At 51.0% G+C, this 20,036-nt stretch overlaps 1 protein-coding gene across 1 annotated transcript in view; it reads right to left on the reverse strand.

Moving 5' to 3' along the window:
- Positions 1-9,919: 9,919 nt before the first annotated feature.
- The window catches only part of CDX1 (caudal type homeobox 1), a 37,270-nt gene continuing 27,153 nt past the window's right edge, over positions 9,920-20,036 (reverse strand). Inside the window, exons 3-4 of the mRNA XM_038772265.1 lie at positions 12,484-12,629; positions 9,920-10,236 (exon numbers count right to left, since the gene is read on the reverse strand). Coding sequence (XP_038628193.1) covers positions 10,030-10,236; positions 12,484-12,629 — 353 coding nt within the window. The 3' untranslated portion in view covers positions 9,920-10,029. The remainder of the gene's footprint in view (positions 10,237-12,483; positions 12,630-20,036) is intronic.

Raw genomic sequence — 20,036 nt, forward strand, 5'->3', positions numbered from 1 at the left:
GACAATTCATCCCCCTACTCCCACCCACGGCCGGCTCCCTGTTAATGGCCAGCCCACCTAAAGTCGCTTACCTCTCCCCCTGTCCTTCCTCTGCCTGTCCTCTCTGGGCCTTTCCCTTCTCACTTTTCTGCCCCGTCGGATACCTCACCAGGGCTTCCAGGAGCTAGTCCTTCAAGGAGGGGGAAACAGCAGCTGGTGTCTGGGCTCTCCCCTCCCCCAGACTCCTCATCCTCCTCTCTCCATTCTCTAGTTCAGGATGAGATGAGATCATTTCAGAGGCAGGTCTATTTCAAACCAGCTTCACAGGCTGCCTGTGTTGTTAGGTGGGGGCCGATTTAATTGGGCCACCTTGCTTATTCCTGGCTTCCGCTCCCCAGTCTCAGAACCTGTAAGCTTCTCCCCTCCCTGTCCCCGGAAAGTGACGGGAGACATTCCAGATTTTGTCTGTGAGACCGTGGGAGGGATTCTGGACCACAGACTAATGTGGAGGAAACGGGAGAGAAAGCCCAACCCAAGCAATACATAAAATAAAAAAAATCAATGAATAGAGCGGAGGAGAGGACAGGCCATCAGCAATAAGGGTTCCGGAAACAAAATTAAAAGCATAGCTCTGCCTCTAAATAAACCACGGTACCTCGTAACTGGGATACGGGAGACTGTTGCAGCCAAGGCATAGGAGATGGTGCAGCCTAGTGGAAAGTTCAAGGGACTAAGTGAAAGAAGACCCTGGTTCCAATCCCAGCTCTGCCACTACCCTGTTATATGACCTGAAGCAAGTCACTTTCCGCTCTGTGTTCCAGTTTCCCCACCCAGAAAATGGGGATGACACCTATTGTCTCCCAACCCACTAGGATTGTGAACCCCAAGTGGAGCAGAGACTGTGACCTCATTTTCTTGAATCCTTCTAAACTGCAAGTTCGTTGCAGTCAGGGAACGTGTCTACCAACTCTGTTATATTACTATATCGGCTCCTCCACTTGTCTGCTGTGTGGTTTTGGGCAAGTCACTTAACTTCTCTGGGCCTCAGTTCCCTCATCCGTCAAATGGGGATAAAGACTGTGAGCCCCACAGGGGACAACCTGATTACCTCCATCTCCCGCAGTGCTTAGAACCATGCTTGGCACATAGTTAGTGCTTAACAAATACCTACATCATCATCATTATTATTATTATTATATTGTACTCTCCCAAGCACTTAGTACAGTGCTGTGCACACAGTAAGTGCTCAGTAAATACAATTGATTGACTGATTACATGGAGCAGCACGACCTAGAGTGCTGTGCACACAGTAAGCGCTCATTAAATATGATTGTTGGTTGATTACATGGAGCAATGTGCAAGGCTCACTGGAAAGAACACGGGCTTGGGAGTCAGAGGTCATGGGTTCTAATCCCGCCTCCACCACTTGTCAGCTGTGTGACTTTGGGCAAGTCACTTAACTTCTCTGGGCCTCAGTTACCTCATCTGTAAAATGGGGATGAAGACTGAGCCCCATGTGGGACAACCTGATCACCTTGTATTCCCCCCCCCCCAACCCCAGTGCTTAGAACAATGCTTGGCACATAGCAAGCGCTTAACAAATGCCATCATTTCTTTTCCATGGGAAGAGCACGGGCCTGGGAGTAGAGCACGGGCCTGGGGGTCGGAGGACCCACTTGCAGCCCCCAACTCTCCATGCCCCGGTCTCTAACCCAACTAGAGGTTGGGGAGGGCCAGTAGTGGCTGAATGGAAAAGGGGAGATAGTGCGAGGACAAGGGGAGGATAATAATAATAATAATAATAATAGCATTTGTTAAGCGCTTACTATGTGCAAAGCACTGTTCTAAGTGCTGGGGAGGATACAAGGTGATCAGGTTGTCCCACTTGGGGCTCACAGTCTTAATCCCCATTTTACAGATGAGGTAACTGAGGCCCAGAGAAGTTAAATGACTTCACAAGATCTTCACAAGGATCACTTCTTGTGTTTCCCAACTTGGGGCTCAGAGCCTTACATCTTAATCCTGGGGTGGCCCAGGCAGCCTGCTCATGACCCCCTGGGAGACCCCTTAATAATAATAACGGTGGTATTTGTTGAGTGCTTACTATGTACCAGGTACTAAGCGCTGGGGTGAAAACAAGCCAATCTGGCTGGACATAGTCCCTGTCCCACGTGGGGCTCACAGTCTCAATCCCCATTTTACTGATGAGGTAATTGAGGCAAAGAGAAGTGAAGTGACTTCCCAAGGCCACGGCAAGTGGCGGAGCCTGGATTAGAACCTATGACCTTCTGACTCTATACCATGATGCTTCCTGGGAATTGGGTCATGTGAGGGAGAACCAACCACCTGAGCAGGTAGGTTCATTTACTCACCTGCCTGGTGGCAGGGAGCTGGACTGAATAATAATAACAATAATAATGGCATTTTTTAAGCGCTTACTATGTGCAAAGCGCTGTTCTAAGCACTGGAGAGGTTACAAGGTGATCAGGTTGTCCCACAGTCTTCATCCAGCGCTTAGAACAGTGCTTTGCACATAGTAAGCGCTTAATAAATGCCATTATTATTATTATTATTATCCCCATTTTACAGATGAGGTAACTGAAGCCCATAGAAGTGAAGTGACTTGCCCAAAGTCACACAGCTGACAAGTGCCGGAGCTGGGATTTGAACCCACGACTTCTGACTCCGAAGCCCGTGCTCTTTCTACTGAACCACGCTGCTTCTGGAGTCAAAAGACTTGGGTTCTAAACACAGCTCTGCCACTTCCCTGTTGTGTGACCATGGGCAAGTCACTTAGCTTCAGTAGGTCTCAGTTTCCTCATCTGTAAGACCGGAATTAAACACCTGTCACCTTCCCCTTTAGATCGGGAGCCTCACATGGGACAGGGCCCCGGTCCACAGTCCGGGTCCCACGTGGGACTCACAGTCTCAACCCCCATTTTACAGATGAAGTAACTGAGGCATAGAGAAGTGAAGTGACTTACCAAAGGGCAAACATCAGACAGGTGGTGGAGTCCCAGCCCCGAGCTCCAGCCACTATCCCATGCTGCTTCCTGGGAGTTGGGTCATGTGCAAGAGAACCTGGGCATGTCACTCCCCTCCTCAAAAATTTCCAGTGGTTGCCTATCAACCTTTGTATGAAGCAAAAACTCCTCACTATTGGCTTCAAAGCTCTCCTTCATCCCTCCTACCTCACCTCCCTTCTCTCCTTCTCCAGCCCAGCCTGCACCCTCCGCTCCTCTGCCACTAATCTCCTCACTGGGCCTCGTTCTCGCCTGTCCTGCCTTCGACCCCTAGCCCACGTCAATCAATCAATCAATCAATCAATCGTATTTATTGAGCGCTTACTGTGTGCAGAGCACTGTACTAAGCGCTTGGGAAGTACGAGTTGGTAACATATAGAGACAGTCCTACCTCTGGCCTGGAATGCCCTCCCTCCTCACATCCTCCAAACTAGCTCACTTCCCCCCTTCAAAGCCCTACTGAGAGCTCACCTCCTCCAGGAGGCCTTTCCAGACTGAGCCCCCCTTTTCCTCTGCTCCTCCTCCCCTCCCCATCACCTCTACTCCCTCCCTCTGCTCCACCCTCCTCCCCTCCCTACAGCACTTGTGTAGATATGTACTTATTTATTAATCTATATATTTTATTAATGATGTGTATATACCTATAATTCTATTTATTTATATTGATGCCTGTCTACTTGTTTTGTTTTGTTGTCTGTCTCCCCCACTTCTAGACTGTGAGCCCATTGTTGGGTAGGGATTGTCTCTGTTGCCGAATTGTACTCTTTCCAAGCACTTAGTACAGTGCTCTGCACACAGTAAGCGCTCAATAAATACAATTGAATGAATAAATGAATGAATGACTGAATCCACTACTGCTGCTGCTGCTGATCCCTGACAGTCCTCTTCCAGCTTTAGGGTTCCAGAAGTTTGGGACAGTTTAGGGTCCAGGACCACCAAGGTGGAGATCCCTTGGCTCCGCCACTTACTGTCTACCAGAGCACAGAAGTTGGTGGCAGGAGAATCAGCCGGAGGAGGCTCAGGGACAAAAATGGACAAAACAGACATGAGTGTCCAATCCTGAATTGGAACAGGGCAGGGACAGGCCACTGAAAATCACATAAAATTGGACGGGTGGCCACCCACTTATGGCTGGCAGCTATCTGAATCTCTCACCCTCCCAACAGACTCTTCCTGTTTCCCAGGCTGGCTGGGGCCTCCTCAGCCACCAGCAAAACCTTTTTTCACTTTTGCCCCTTTGGAAGCAGCACAACCAGAAGGCCTCTGGAGAGCACAGGGGCTGTTGCCCTGCAAGGGATAGAGGTTCCCGTCCTGTCCCTGACATGTCCACTGCCCAGGCTGAGGGTGGGGCACACTCCTGTGCCTTTCCCCATCACCTGAATTCCCAGGGGAAAAGTCCAAGGGATGAGGATGGTTCCCCAGTGATGGTCACATTGCCCTTTTCAGTGGAGAGTTGGGGCGGCAGACAGTGAGGGAGGAAGAGAAAGAGAAGAAAAAGGAAGAGGAAGACAAAGAGGAAGAGGAGAAAGAGGAGGAGCAGGACGGGGAGGGCATGGATTCTCCTGCGGGCTCTTTCGAAGCAGCGTGGCTCAGTGGAAAAGAGCACAGGCTTTGGAGTCAGAGGTCATGAGTTCAAATCCCGGCTCCTCAAATGATCAGCTGTGTGACTTTGGGCAAGTCACTTAACTTCTCTGTGCCTCAGTTACCTCATCTGTAAAATGGAGCTTAAGACTGTGAGCCCCCCATGGGACAACCTGATCACCTTGTAACCTCCCCAGCGCTTAGAACAGTGCTTTGCACATAGTAAGCGCTTAATAAATGCCATCATTATTATTATTTTACGGGACCAAGGTGTCTGGCTCTCAGTCAGTCAGTGGAATTTATTGAGTATTTACTACGTGCAGAGCACTACACCAAGCACGTGGGAGAGAACAATGTAGCACAACTGGTCGACATGTTCCCGGCCCAAAAGGATCTGGGAAAGGGAGGGCTGCCACTAGGTCTTCCCAGGCACAAAATCCATCTCCTATGTCCAGATTCAAAAGACAACTTTGGTTTTGAACAGGGTTAATTCATTATGGTACTGATTAGACTCTTACAAGTTGCCGAAGTAGAGGTATGAGACCCAGGTCGGACACAGTCCCTGCCCCACGTGGAACTCATAATCTAAGCGGGAAGGAGAGCAGGGATTTTATCCTCATTTTACAGATGAAGAAACTGAGGCAGAGAGATTTAGTGATTTGCCCAAGCTGACACGCAACAGGCCAATGGCTGGAACCAGAATCTGGGTCTCCTGACTCCCAATCGCAAGCTCTTTCCACTAGACCACACTACCCGATCCTAACAAGCAGGCCACCCCTGCCCATCTGGAACTTCCCTGCCCCTGCCAAGCCCTGTAAAGTCTCGTCCTCTCCCCTAGGCACCCTTGGAGGGGTAAGGGGCAGTGCCCGGAACCACCACGCTGCTGGTTTTTTTTTCTGTCTTGGGGCTGGCGCCCCTGCCAGACGCCAGTCGGCACAGAACCTGGAATCGAAAGTCACACGCACCGAATGCCTGCTTCTAGGGCAACCGTCAGGAACCTGAGGCCTGAGGAGCAGGATTGGGCATCGGGTCCCTGGTCCCTGGCAAGAAGCGGCGCGGGATTCTCCCCACCCACCGTGCTGTGTGGAGTAGAACCTGACAGCAGATGGAAAGAGGGGGCCCGGCTGTGGGTGGGGGATGGAGTTGGGGGAGAGGGAAGACAGGTGAGTCAGCCTCCAATGACAGACGCATTGCGAAAGTCGGGGGCAAGGTGGGGCACGGGGATGCTGGCCTGGGCACCTTTATGGCTGCTTCCCATCAGCACCTGCTCCCTGTGCATACACACACACACCCTGGGGGCCCAAACTCTGCCCTCAGCACTGTGGACTTTTACCCGCTGTGCAAACAGAGCCTGGCCTGATAGAGTATCAGTTGGAATTTCATCCTGTCCAGGTTGGGCAGCAACGTTTGTGTGAAAACGCATCTCTTCCCCTCGCCGGAGGTGCACCACCTCCATCCCCGCTCTTAATCCTGATGAGCCTTTTGTCCTGCCCCCACGCCCCGGGACCCCAGCTCCTCTGCTTCTTGCTGATCACCTTCCCTAGCCCTCTTCCTCCCCTGGGGATGGAACCCAAGCTGATTGCCTCTTATTCGAGCCCAACCAGCCATTCAGTCCAGTGCTCTGCACACAGTAAGCGCTCAATAAATACGACTGAATGAATGAATAAATCAACCAATCAATCAATCGTATTTATTGAGTGCTTACTGTGTGCAGAGCACTGTACTAAGCGCTTGGGAAGTACTAGTAGGCAACATATAGAGACAGTCCCTACCCAACAGTGGGCTCAAGCTGGCCCACATGACCAGCAGGGACTAGCGAAACTAAGAGCATGAGAAGGGGCCAGAGTGGGGAGAGGAATTCTGTGCCTTTAAATATCAATCGATAAATCGTATTTATTGAGAGCTTACTGTGTGCAGAGCACTGTACTAAGCACTTGGAAGAGTCCAATACAACAGAGATGGTAGACACATTCTGAAAAATGACCCAGGGGATGATGCACAATCAGCATTCACGGCCCTGCCCTTTCAGCCCTTTTCCTCAGCCATCTGCCAACACATTGCTGGCTCTGTCCCTGGGCATGCCTATGCCCACTGAGTGGACACTGAGGTCTCTGTCAGGTCCCTAGGGCTCCTCTGCCACGTGCCAACAGGAGACTGTTGGCAAAGATAAGAGGAGGAAGTAGGAATATAACCCATGATTCTCCCAGGAGCAGGCAGAGGACTGGGTTCGAGACTCCATAGCAGTCACCACCTCACTTTTAGCAGTACAAAAGGGGCCACACTGCTCCTCTGGGGAAACCAGAACTCAGCTGACTGGTATCATCTGCAAGACCTGGCTTGCCCATCCCCAGAAATCGAGACCAGCTGCATCGTTGGAGGACGGAGGAGGAAGTGGAAAGAGGGTGTGAAGGCAAAGGAGAGAAAAGTGAGAGGAGCATCTTGGGGCCCCCACTGTGATTCCCAGGCTTAGAGGCCCCAGTGCCTACTTATTCCATGTGGCAGGAGCACTCTGCCAGCTGGATCTAGTGTGCTATCTGGCCACTTCTCTCTCTGTTTATTGTTCTGGGATGAGGCGGCTATTCTGCCTGCTTGAGGCCATAAAAGAGATTAGAGGGCAGTCAGAGAACCCCTGGGTTTATGAGAGGCTGGCCTTGCCCTTCGCTCTCCTAGCACACAGCCCTCCTTTCCCGCCCCTCCGCCACCCCCAGGATCCCATGGGAGGGCCAGCCAACAGCCTGGCAATGGGAGAGGGGTGGGACGGAGTGAGGGGAGGCTCGTGGCTCCCCGAGGCTCATGATGCAAGGAAGTCTAGCTTGTGAACAAGGGAGATAAAAGCCTTCTTTCTGGAAGCCACAGTCAAGTGGCCAGGCCAGGTTCTTTCTGGGCTTGCCTCCTACTGCAAGTTGCTGGGGTCCCCTAAGCGCCAGCCCACCCTACCTCCCTGGCATGGGATGACCACAACAGCAGATCCCTCTGAGAGATTGGGGTGAGAAAGGGGCAGGTAGGGGCTAGGGGCTAGGAGGACTAGCTACTGGAAGGATTTCGGCCATGCAATCACTACAAGAAAGGCCAGCCCTTCACTCCATAGGGCTGACACCAGACCAGACAAGCCCTGCTACTGCAAGGTCCTATTTCCACTTCCCATTGGTTCAGTCCCCTCGGAATCTGCGCCTATCACAAGGAACTTGATCACAAGGATTTTTTACAAATTTATTCAAGCTGTGTCCAAAAAATCCCACATTATATACAAACAGCCATCATGGGCCTCAGCTCTGCAGAAACAGGTCTGGGAGCTGGCCACTCGCACCTCCTGATGCCTCTTGGCCCTGGGGACCCTACACACTCTGGGGTCAGAGCACTGAGGCTGGTTCGCCTGATTCTGGCTCTCACTTGTCAGGCACACAGGTTCTGGGTGCCAAGGGGAGGGTTTCCTGGGGCAGGAACCGCCTCACTGTGAGTGTGGCGGAGAGGCAAGGAGGCCTGAATCTCGGCCTTGCCTGGGCCCTGGCTGGAGGTGGCAGGGTCAGGCTAGACCCTTCTGGAGCCAGGCCCAGAGCTATGGATGGTGTGGGGGCTGGAGCACCAGGGGGAAGACGGTAGGGGGGCATGTGTGGAACCTCATCAATCAGCACAGGGTCCACCAGAAAGGAGTAAGGTGGTTAAAGAACAGAACTATTGCTGACACTTCCCCTGGACTGACATTCCAGGCTTCCCTCCTCCCAGGGAGAACAAAGACTCTGGCATTCCAGTGCTCTAGGATACCCTCTTCCTCTCCAGGGAGCTACCTCCATATAGGATAGAAAAGGGAAAACTGGCATCCAGTCGTTGCTGCCCTCCCCCTGAGCCTTGTGTGGCAGCAGCCTGCTGCACACCTGTTCCTTGGGTGGAGACCCCAAGGCCCTGGGGCCAGTGGGGGAGGTGGGCAGACTGGGCACGAGGGACCATTCTCTGTGGCTGGTTTCAGCTGCCAGCAAGGCAGAGGCCCCCGACTGGCGGCTCCTCCGCAATCCACAGGGAGCTCCAGGTGGGGGGGAGGAGCTGGGCCCACAACCACAAATGCACACAGAAATCATGTGTGCCTGTAGCACAGCTCTTATTGGTAAACACCGCCAATCCCCTGGGAGTCAGAGGGTTCAACCCTGGGTGACAGGTGGGGGCTGCAGCAGGAGGGGCCTCCCCTCCCTGACGTCTTTTTTCAGCTCTCCCTACTGTGGGAGATTGAGCCTGGACAGGGATTTCTGACCTCTGTTCAGTGCCTGGAGTGTGGACAGGCTCAATCACTGAGGAGGAAGGTGGGGAGAGGAGGGACAGTTTGTGGGGGCTTGGGTGGGTCTCTCCAGCACCTGGGTCCACAGGGCAGAAGCTCCCCCAGTGAGAGACCAAGGAAGATGCAGCCCAGGACCAGGGGAGGGAGAGGCTGAGGTACTGGGGAGCAGAGGAGGCCTGCGGGTATATATTAGAAAAATAGGGTGGGTACAAGATGATCCCAGATTCCTTGTCACGGAAGGAACCTTTAGAGGTCATCTAATCCCTTCTCCCGTCCCTGGGCAAGAGCCCTAACTTCCTCTTAAGCGATGGAAGTCTCCCTTGGGTGTTCAGTAGATTTCACAGCCTCCCTTGGGCCTCCCAAACTTTGTGAATGGAAGCTCTTTCAGACCCTGCCCTCTTCAAGCTTGGCCCTTTGGCCCTCTCCAGGTTCAGCTTGCCTCTACCCCCTTCTGGGGCCTCGTGTTTACCTCAGCCCTTCTTCGCCCCGTAATTCTCCGGGAAGCTCCTCAAGCTGGAGATGCTACTTCCTCCACTCCTAGAATCAGCCCTCTCTCCCAGATCCCTCCACACCCTGGGCCTCTTGCACCACCCCGACCCTCGGCTCCCTCAGCAATTCCCTGCAGGGCAATGTTCATTTATTTGCCTTTTGGCTCCCCACGGGCAAGTCAGCGTTCCTCATGCCAGAGGTTCCTCGTGCACCCACGTCTCCTCCCCCTCTGACCCTTTAGCTTGGGCTCCAATGTGAAGCTACCTCGTAGGCTTGGTAGGGGAGGGAGGAGAGGGGCATCACCCCTCCCAGTCCTGACCTTGCCTCCTTGGGCCTGGACTCCCTCCCGAGGGGGGTGATTTCCCAGCGTCAGTCCCAGGGAGCCTTCACATTAAATAATTGCCACGAGGCAAGCAGATTATTTCCGGACACAGTCCCCTGCTTGTCTTAGTGCTCCATGCAGCACTTGCCCACAAGGCTGGGGGAGGCCAAGAGTGTAGCCACCCTCCTCCTCCTCCTCCCCGTGCCCTCCCCCGCCACCAGCACCCTCCCACCCCGGCCCCTTTGGGACAAGCTCCAACCCCAAAGTCCTCCTTCCAGTGAGCCGGGGGTGGCCTGAGGCAGCGGGCAAGACAAAGTCTGCACAGTGGCAACCCCGCGGCTCAGTCTCGGGGGCGGGGGGGGCGAGGGCTACGGCAGGTATTCTTCCTTGATAGTCATTGGGGAGGAAGAGACGAGGTTGGTGGTGCTACTGCAGATGCCCCCGATTGGGGTGGCGGGGGTCCCCGCGCCGGGCGGGGTGGGGGTGGTGGTACTGGCTGGCTGGCTTTGCTGCTGCATCTTCTTCTTGTTCACTTTCCTCTCTTTCGCTCTTCGATTCTGGAACCAGATTTTCACCTGGAGAGACACAAAGAGTGGAGCTCGTGAAGAGAGTCGGCCAGGAAGCAGGGGAATGGAGGGCAGTACCAGAGGGGTGACAGAGGCACTGACCACAGAAGGGCATGAGAGGGGGAGGAGGGAGGAGACAAACAGAGGAAGACAGAAAAAGGGCAAGGGAGATTTAATGGGTCTGGGGAGGAAGGGAAATAAAGAAAATCCAGGCAGAGAGGCAACGGAAATAGAGATAATAACAGGGAGGGAGAAAGCTGTCAGCTCAAGGGTCTAAGGAGGAGGGTGGGAACTCAAGGGAAAGCTGTGTCCAGCTATAAGAGATTGAGGAGCTGAGGGAAAGAGAGCGCAGGCAGAGCAGTAGATGCAGCTGGGCTTTGGAGCAGGGCTCAAATCTTTACTGTAAGCTGAATGATCACAATCCAAGGACAGCAACATTTTCTGGGCTCCCCTTTCTACTGATGACCCTTGGGGGAGCATCAAGGATATCAGAATTGCCTTTCTGAGTCAGACCAGTGGTCCACCCCGCGAGGATTCATTACATATCCAGGAGGGACCCTAGGGAATGCTTTGAGGAACAATGTGATAATTGTTTTTCTTACATCCGTTCTCACGGTCAGGGATGTTGCAGCTAACCTCCTGAATTTTTTCCTCTCCCAGTCATCTGGAATTTGGTCCATGAATCCATCTAAACCCCTCTTATACCACCTACCTTTCCCTTCCATGTTTCCCTCCAGTGGCCCCTTATGGATCTCTCATCTGTGAATTTACCCAAATCCCTTTTGAACCGACTTATGGTTTCTGACCTGACAACTGCCCAGGTAACTGAACTCCATTTGCTTACCACCAGCTGGTAAGAGTCCATTAGACTGTAAACTCCAGAAGGGCAGGGAACATCTGTTCTTCTCCCCTGAGTGCTTGCTACAGTGCTTAGCCCTCAGTAGGTGCACAATAAATACCAGTGCTCAATTGAAGAAGGGTTTCTATCTTTGTTAATAATAATTCACAATTGTGGTATTTGTTAAAGTGCTTACTATGTGTCAAGAATTTGTACTAAGCGCTGGGATAGAGTCAAGATACTTGGGTCCCACATGGGGCTCACAGTCTAAGTAGGAGGGAGAAATAGGTATTGAATCCCCATTTTGCAGATGAGGGAACTGAGGCACAGAGATGTTAAGTAACTTGCTCAAGGTTACCCTTTAGACAAGAGGTAGAGCCAGGATTAAAACTCCCAAACCCAGGCTCTTTCCGCTAGGCCATGCTGTTGTTAAGCACTTACTCTGTGTCAAGCACTGTTCTTAGTGCTGGGGCAGATACAAGTTTATCTGGTTGGACACAGTCCCTGTCCCTCATGGAGTTCACAGTCGAAGTTAGATTGTGAGCTGTCTCCTTCGGTTTGTATTGCACCTATCAATCAACTGATCAGTGGCATTTATTAAACACTTACTATGCGCACAGCACGTACTAAGCACTTGGGAGAATACAGTACAACAGAGATAGTGCACACTTTCCAATCAACCAATGGCATTTATTGAGCACTTACTATGTGCAGAGCACTGTACTAAGCACTTGGGAGAGTACAGTACAAAAGAAATAGTGGACACGTTCCAATCAATTAATGATATTTACTGAGTGCTTACTTTGTGCAGAGCACTGAACTAAGCTTTTGGGAGAGGGCAATACAATAGATAATATACAGTACAGTCTTCTAGGCACTGTACTAAGCACTTGAGAGAGTACAGTACAAAAGAAATAGTGGACACGTTCCAATCAATTAATGATATTTACTGAGTGCTTACTTTGTGCAGAGCACTGAACTAAGCTTTTGGGAGAGGGCAATACAATAGATAATATACAATACAGTCTTCTAGGCACTGTACTAACGACTTGGGAGAGTACAGTGCAAAAGAAATAGTGGACACGTTCCAATCAATTAATGATATTTACTGAGTGCTTACTTTGTGCAGAGCACTGAACTAAGCTTTTGGGAGAGGGCAATACAATAGATAATATACAATACAGTCTTCTAGACTGTGAGCCTGCTGTTGGGTAGGGACCGTCTCTATATGTTGCCAACTTGTACTTCCCAAGTGCTTAGTACAGTGCTCTGCACACAGTAAGCACTCAGTAAATACGATTGATTGAATGAATGAATGAATAGAATAAGCTGAGACGTTCCCTGCCCATAATGAACAGGCCTTCCCACCCTGGGCATTTTTCACTGTTCCCTTCCAGGCTGGGCCGGGACCCACCCACCTGTCGCTCAGTGAGTCCCAGGTTGGCTGCCAGCTCCGCTTTCCGCCGGATCGTGATGTAGCGGCTGTAGTGGAACTCCTTCTCCAGCTCAAGACGCTGATGGTCTGTGTACACCACTCGGTACTTGTCCTTCGTTCGGGTTTTACCTGGCGGAGACACCAACGAGGGGAAAGGACAGTGAGTTGGAGCCGGGGGTGCAGGAGGGGAAGGGAGCTCCCCAATACTCACGAAGAAACTCCCTGCCTGACCAACAGCCGGGAAGGGGAGCATCCCCCTGCTTGTCCCCCTACCCCGGATGGGAAAACACCCACCGCTAAAACCTCAGGAGGAACATAACAAAAGTTGGGAATGCCCTGGATGAGGAACAGGGTCAGAAACACGGGAATCAGAAACACTAAATCCATTGCCACCTTTGAACTTTTTCACCGTTTGGATAGAAGAACCTGGCCTACAGTAGACACACATATGACCCACTCATGTATACAAGCACACACTACCTGCATGTTATCCCGAGTCCCTCTCCCATTGTGACCCAGCAAGAAGTACTACAACTTGACTTCCCACGTGAATAAAGGTTCTCAGAGGTGAGCAACCAATTATCGCTCCGGGGGTGCCAGGCTGAAAAGGCAGACGTGCCCTTGGCATCCAAGGCCTAGCCCCAGCATGAATACCCTGCTGCGGGGGGAGAGTCGGGGGGTGGTTTTGCACTCTGGTCCCAGACACGCAGGTAGGATCCTAAAATGATCCCTGCCCATCTCATCTGCTTTTCCCAGTACCACCGTCGATGTGGTGCCACGGGGCCCTAGCCAGGACTCCGTCATGCCAGGATACACTGCGACATCTGACTGCAACTAATGACCCCAGAGTTCTCCCCCACCCAACAAAAAGGACTGGAAAGCCCAGGCTGAATTTCCTACATTCCCTTTTTGAAATATTATTGATTCTCTTAATGAAAATACTAACAACAATTGATGTATTTGTCAAATAAGCACTGTACTAAGCACTGGGATAAATGCAAGATTATCAGGTCAGGCACAGTCCCTCTCCTGCATGAGGCTCATGGAAGGGGGAGAGGGAAAAGAGGTATTTAAACCCCCATTTTACAGATAAGGAAAGTGAGGGCCACAGAAGTTAAATGCCTTGCCCAAGGTAATAGAGCAGGTATGTGGCAGAGCCAGAATTAGAACCTAGGTCCCCTGACCCTCAGGCCTGGGTTATTTCCACTAAGCCATGCCTCCTGATTTCTACCGGGCTAACTGCCTGATTTCTGATTAATATCCCATTTCTCTTTTGGCCCTGAGCCCAGTTGATTTACTTGGTTTTTGGTTCACAGCTTAGAAAAAGACCTGAACTTTTTGGGACGCTTTTCCGAAACGCCAGCGTGGCGTGACTGGTCACTGGCCACCCCACATGATCACTATGTGGAAAAGACTTTTCCAAAGGAAAGTCTGAGTCAACCACTGAACTCAGGCATGAAAAATGTAATAATCACTGCTACTCATCCCTCCCCATTTTAGCTTCTTATCTGCTTGCACAATGCTCTCAGGGGTCAATGGGTGTGGCCTGGGCACCAAGCCCCTCCAACCCCTTCCCCAATAATGATAACAACAATAATAATAATGATAATTGTGTATTTGTTAAGCTCTTACTATGTACCAAGCACTATACTAAGTGCTGGGGGGCGGGGAAGGGGGGCGGTGGATACAAGCAGATCGGGTTGGACAGAGTCCCTGCCCTACATGGGGCTCAGAGTCTTAATCCCTATTTTACAGATGAAGTAACTGAGGCACAGAGAAGTTAAGTGACTTGCTCAGGGTCACACAGCAGACAAGTGCTGAGCAGGGATTAGAACCCAGGTCCTTCTTAGTCCCAGGCCCGTGCTCCCTGCTAAGCCCGTTCATTCATTCAATTGTATTTATTGAGCACCTACTGTGTGCAGAGCACTGAACTAAGCGCTTTGGAAGTACAAGTCGGTAACATATAGAGACGGTCCCTACCCAACAATGGGCTCACAGTCTAGAAAGGGGAGACAGACAACAAAACAAAACATGTAGACAAAACAAAAAGCTTCCTGGTTTGTGCTGGTAAAATTTCCCCTCATGTCTGACCACAGTCTGCATCGCTTCTCCGGCCAGAACCAGAGTCAGTGGACTGCTGGCTGCCGTGACAGCAGGACATAACACTGGGTGGGGACCATTGAAGAGGTCGAAGGCTCCACTGTTGTGAGTTCCCTCTGAATCAATCAATCAATCGTATTTATTGAGCGCTTACTATGTGCAGACCACTGTACTAAGCGCTTGGGAAGTACAAACTGGCAACATATAGAGACAGTCCCTACCCAACAGTGGGCTCACAGTCTAAAAGTCTGAACCTTGCAGAGAATAGGGCACTCTTACTTCGCTTGAGTTTCGGTATTTCTTAAATGCTTATTATGTGCCCAGCACCATGCTAAACACCACCACAGACCCAAGATAAGCAGATCAGGCACAGTCCCCGACCCATGCAAGTTCATGGTCAAAGAGGAAAGGCGAGCAGGTATCTTATACCCACTTAAGATGAATAGTAAAGATTATGATATTTGTGAAGCATTCACTATGGGCCCAGAACTGTACTAAGAACTGGGGTAGATTCAGGTAATCAGGTCAACAGGTCAAACGGTCTCTGACCCCCATGTGGTTTCCAATCGAAGCGGGAGGCAGATTAGTTATTGAACCCCAACTTATAGATGAGGAAACTGAGGCACAGAGGTGAAGTGACAAGGTCACACAGCAGAGAAGTGGCAGAGCCAGAATTAGAAGCCAGGTCCTCTGACCCGCAGGCCCGTGCTCTTTCCTCTAGGCCAGGCTGCTTTTCAACTGAAGTCCAGAGTGGCTGAATGAGTGGCCCCGGGTCACGCAGACTTGCAAGTTTCCCTCTGCCCTCAGTATCCCTCTGGAAGATGCTATCTGCGGCAAGTGATGGGCAGGGCTTTGTTCTCAGAGCTGAAACGTCCCTCATCTTTTTGGGGAGGCTGCCCCAAAGCCAAGGCCAAATGTAAGAGCAGGGGCCCTGGCCCCATCCTCTCTGTTTTTTAATGATGGCATTTATTAAGCACTTACTATGTGCCAAGCACTGTTCTAAGCACTGAACATCCTCTCTGTTCCAGAATGAGCCCCAGCACTGGTGTTCCAGGCTTACGCCCTAGCTCTCAGAGCTTGCGGGAGCTGAAGGATTCCACTCTGAGTGAGTCAGATGGTTTTTGTAGGAAAGAGGAGACAACAGATGTTCCTGAGAGAGCTACCCTGGCTTTGATGTCCCAACGGGGTGGGCGGAAACTGAGCCTCAGCTCTCGGCTGGCATCGCGGAGTTGGTCCGGTGTTGTCCTGATGAGCAGGGGATGGAGCCCTCTGTTCTCTGCCTCCTGGTGAGACTTAGGAAGGGGGAGATGCCCGTGTGGTGGGCAGCACTCCCCCAGTTCCCTTCCCTGGCTCCCGCCCCCTTCCCTTGAGGAAATGGAGCATTCACAACAACACCAATGTGGGAAATGCCAGCAGAAAAATCATTCTGCGGCAGAATCAATAAAAACGGGAAAGCACCCACTTAGGAAACAGCCGCGCTGCACACACAACACAGGCAATGGCTGCAGAGCCAACTGACACAGCATCAGGCAGGGATGGTGGAACTGGGAGAAGCATGACCTAGTGGATAGAGCCCAGGCCTGGGAATCAGAAGGATCTGGGTTCTAATCCTGGCTCTGCCATTTGTCTGCTGTGTGACCTTGAGAAACTCCCTTCACTTCTCTGGGCCTCAGTTCTCTTATCTGGAAAATGGGGACTAATACTCTGAGCCCCATGTGGGACAGGGGCTGTGTCCAGCCCGATTTGCTTGTCCCCACCCCAGAGTTTAGCACAGTGCCTGGAATGTAGTAGGCGCTTAACAAACACCACAATTATCATTTTTCTTATTTGGGGTTCCCCAGGGCTTACAATTCTGACACTCCCTGTCACTCTCAGGACACAGTAATAATAATAATAATAATGGCATTTATTAAGCTCTTATTATGTGCAAAGCACTGTTCTAAGCTCTGGGAAGGTTACAAGGTGATCAGGTTGTCCCACGGGGGGCTCAACAGTCTTAATCCCCATTTTACAGATGAGGTAACTGAGGCACAGAGAAGTTAAGTGACTTGCCCAAAGTCACGCAGCTGACAATTGGCGGTGCCGGGATTTGGACCCATGGACTCTGACTCCAAAGCCCATGCTCTTTCCACTGAGCCATGCTGCTTCATGCCAGGGGCCCAGGGTAGAAGGGGCTTATGGTAGGGGTGACTGGGGTAGAAGGAGCCTAGGGTGAGAGGGGTCTAGGCCTGCTCTCTTCCTACTATCCAGTGGAGAGGTAATAATAATAATAATGATAATAATAATAATTGTGGTATTTATTAAGCACTTTGTGCCAAGCACTGTATTAAATGCTGGGGAGAATACAAGAAAATCGGGATGGACATAGTCCCTTTCCCACTTGGGGCTTACAGTCTCAATCCCTATTTTACAGATGAGGTAACTGAGGCACAGAGAAGTGAAGTGATTTGCCCAAGGTCACATAGCAGCCAGGTTGCAGAGTGGCGATTAGAACCTATGACCTTCTGACTCAGAGGCCCATGCTCTATCCACTATGATATGCTGCAGAACCAAGCCCCACTTGGGGAGGCAGTGGGTGGTTTGGGGAAGCAGTGTTGCCTAGTGGATAGAGTATAGGCCTGGGAGTCGGAAGGACCTGGGTTCCAATTCTGACTCCGCCACTTAATAATAATAATAATAATAATAATAATGATGGCATTTGTTAAGCACTTACTATGTGCAAAGCACTGTTCTAAGCACTGGAGAGGATACAAGGTAATCAGGTTGTCCCACGTGGGGCTCACAATCTTAATCCCCATTTTACAGATGAGGTAACTGAGGCCCAGAGAAGTTAAGTGACTTGCCCAAAGTCACACAGCTGACAATTGTTGGAGCTGGGATTTGAACCCATGACCTCTGACTCCGAAGCCCAGGTTCTTTCCACTGAGCCATGCTGCACTTGTCTGCTGTGTGACCTTGGACAAGTCACTTCACTTCTCTATGTCTCAGTTACCTGATCTGTAAAATGGGGATTAAGATTGTGAGCTCTACGTGGGATATGGATTGTGCCCAACCTGAGTAGCTTGTATCTACCCCAGTGCTTAGTACAGTGCCTGGCACTGTCTGTGAAGGACTTTGGGACAGGGAAGGACCTGATCACGCTCTTCCCCAATTTCCCCACCAATCAATCAATCACTGCTATTTATTAAATGCTTACTGCGTGCAGAGCACCGTACTAAGCACTTGCGAGAGCCTAATACAACAGAGTTGGGAGACACATTCCCTGCCTATGACGAGTTTACAGAATAGTGAAAAGGAGACAGCTTGGCCTAGAGGAAAAAGCACGGGCCTGTGAGTTAGAGGACCTGGGTTCTAATCTTGGCTCTGCCACTTGTCAGTTGGGTGATCCTGGGCAAGTCTCTTCACTTTTCTGGGTCTCAGTTACCTCATCTGTAAAATGGGGATTAAATTCTTCTCTCTCCTGTTTAGACTGTGAGCCCCATGTGGGCAGGGACTGTGTCTAACCTGATTAGTTTATATCTCCCCAAGTCCTTAGTACAGTGCTTGGCACACAGTAAGCACTTCACAATGGACAGAGGCTCCATCTAGGTCTGGTGACTTTCCTGCAACATTTGTAGCAGCAGAACTCCTGTCTCTGGGGAAGAGGCAATATGGCCTGGTGGAAAAAGCAGAGGATTCGGAGTCAGAACATCCAAGTTTTAGTCACTGGCCTACTCAGTGACCTGGGCCTCACTTTTCTCATCTGTAAAACAGGGATGATAATGATGTCTGGCCCCTCTCTACCCCTCTGGGATGTTGTGAGGATAGAATGAGATCACTGGCATGAAAGAGTTGGGAAAAATAAAGGTACTAAACAAAAAACAGAGTATCATTATTTCTCAGGACATACCCTTTGTTCCTTCAGCCTGCAGCTGAGGCTTCTGGGCCTTAGAAGGCCACAGAGTAGAGCAGAACCCCTCTAAACAGGGAACCATCTTAGGAAAGAAGTCACATTTGGGAAACGTTAGTCTGACCCAGAGCTTGTCCCAGCGTCAACCAAGACTTTTCTAAAAGTCAATCAATTGCATTAATAGAGTGCTTACTGTGTGCAGAGCACTGTACTAAGAGAACTAGGCTCTTCCCCTCCCTCCACCGGGGAGGGCCCTGAGAATCAGCTTGTCATGAGGTGGGCTGGGGCCCGAGGCTGGCAGGACCATGCCGCACATACCCAGGGGGTGCGGGGGAGGCCGGCCAGCCGAGGGGCCTCCAAGGAATGATTCACAAGCAGATTGGCACACACAGCAGATAAGACAGGGCAAATGCAGGCCAAACAGGTGGTGAGCGGGAGTCCAGGCAAGGCCCACCTGCTTTTCTAATTAGTTACCCAGGCACAGGGCAGCCTTTCTCTACCTGGCCTAACACTGTGCCAAGCCCAAGTTTCAGTTCGGTAGGGTGCAAGTGGCATCGGGCCTGTGGTCCCCTGGGCCAGACCAAGCTCATGGAATTAGGAAGGATTCTGGTTCAGCAGCAACAGAATTGAATACCTTCCCGGTAGCTGAGCTGACTCCTGAGCCCCCCTGCCTCATTCTTAGAACTGGTCCACATGACCTGAGGGAGTCCCAGGGCACCAGATCCCCACTTAGAGGTGCCAAGACCTTAAACCCCTCTACCCTGACCACTGGAAGCCCACCCGTGGAGTGCAAGAAACCCAAATTCCCCGTCAAGGGTTCTTGCCCTATACCGCAAGAACCCTCAACTGATTGATTGATTTTCTAAACACTGGTGAGGTCATACTGGTTCAGGTGGACTGGCTCTAACAGAGCAGACTATTGTTTGAGTAGAATGGAAGCTCCTCTAGGACAGAACCTGTCTGCCTTAAAGTAGCAATGCTCAGAATCCAGCAGGAGGGGACCCTTGGTGACTGGTGGCTGCTGATTGGAAAGTTAGGCCAGGCCACACACTACTAACCTGCTTTTCTCCCTCTCTTCTCAAGCTCACTTTTCAGAAGCACTGGCTCAGTGGAAAGAGCCCACATTTTGGAGTCAGAGGTCATGGGTTCAAATTCCTGCTCCACCAATTGTCAGCTGTGTGATTTTGGGAAAGTCACTTAACTTCTCTTGTGCCTCAGTTACCTCATCTGTAAAATGGGGATTAAAACTGTGAATCCCCCATGGGCCAACATAATCACCTTGTAACCTCCTCAGCACTTAGAACAGTGCTTTGCACATAGTAAGCCCTTAATAAATGCCATTATTATTCTGCTGTCCAGATCAGATTTCTAAAATAATCTATAAAGCTCTCCCCACTCCTCAAAAACCTCCATGGTTATACATTTCTCTCTACATCAGACAGAAATTACTGACTTGAAACACCCAGCTTGGCAGCTCTCTCCTTCTCACTGATCAATTCTCTTCTTCTACTTCATCCCAGCCCCCATTCTTAATTCCTCCAAAGTTC

This window comes from Tachyglossus aculeatus, chromosome X1 (assembly GCF_015852505.1).
Source record: "Tachyglossus aculeatus isolate mTacAcu1 chromosome X1, mTacAcu1.pri, whole genome shotgun sequence".
In the NCBI taxonomy this organism is placed as follows: domain Eukaryota; kingdom Metazoa; phylum Chordata; class Mammalia; order Monotremata; family Tachyglossidae; genus Tachyglossus; species Tachyglossus aculeatus.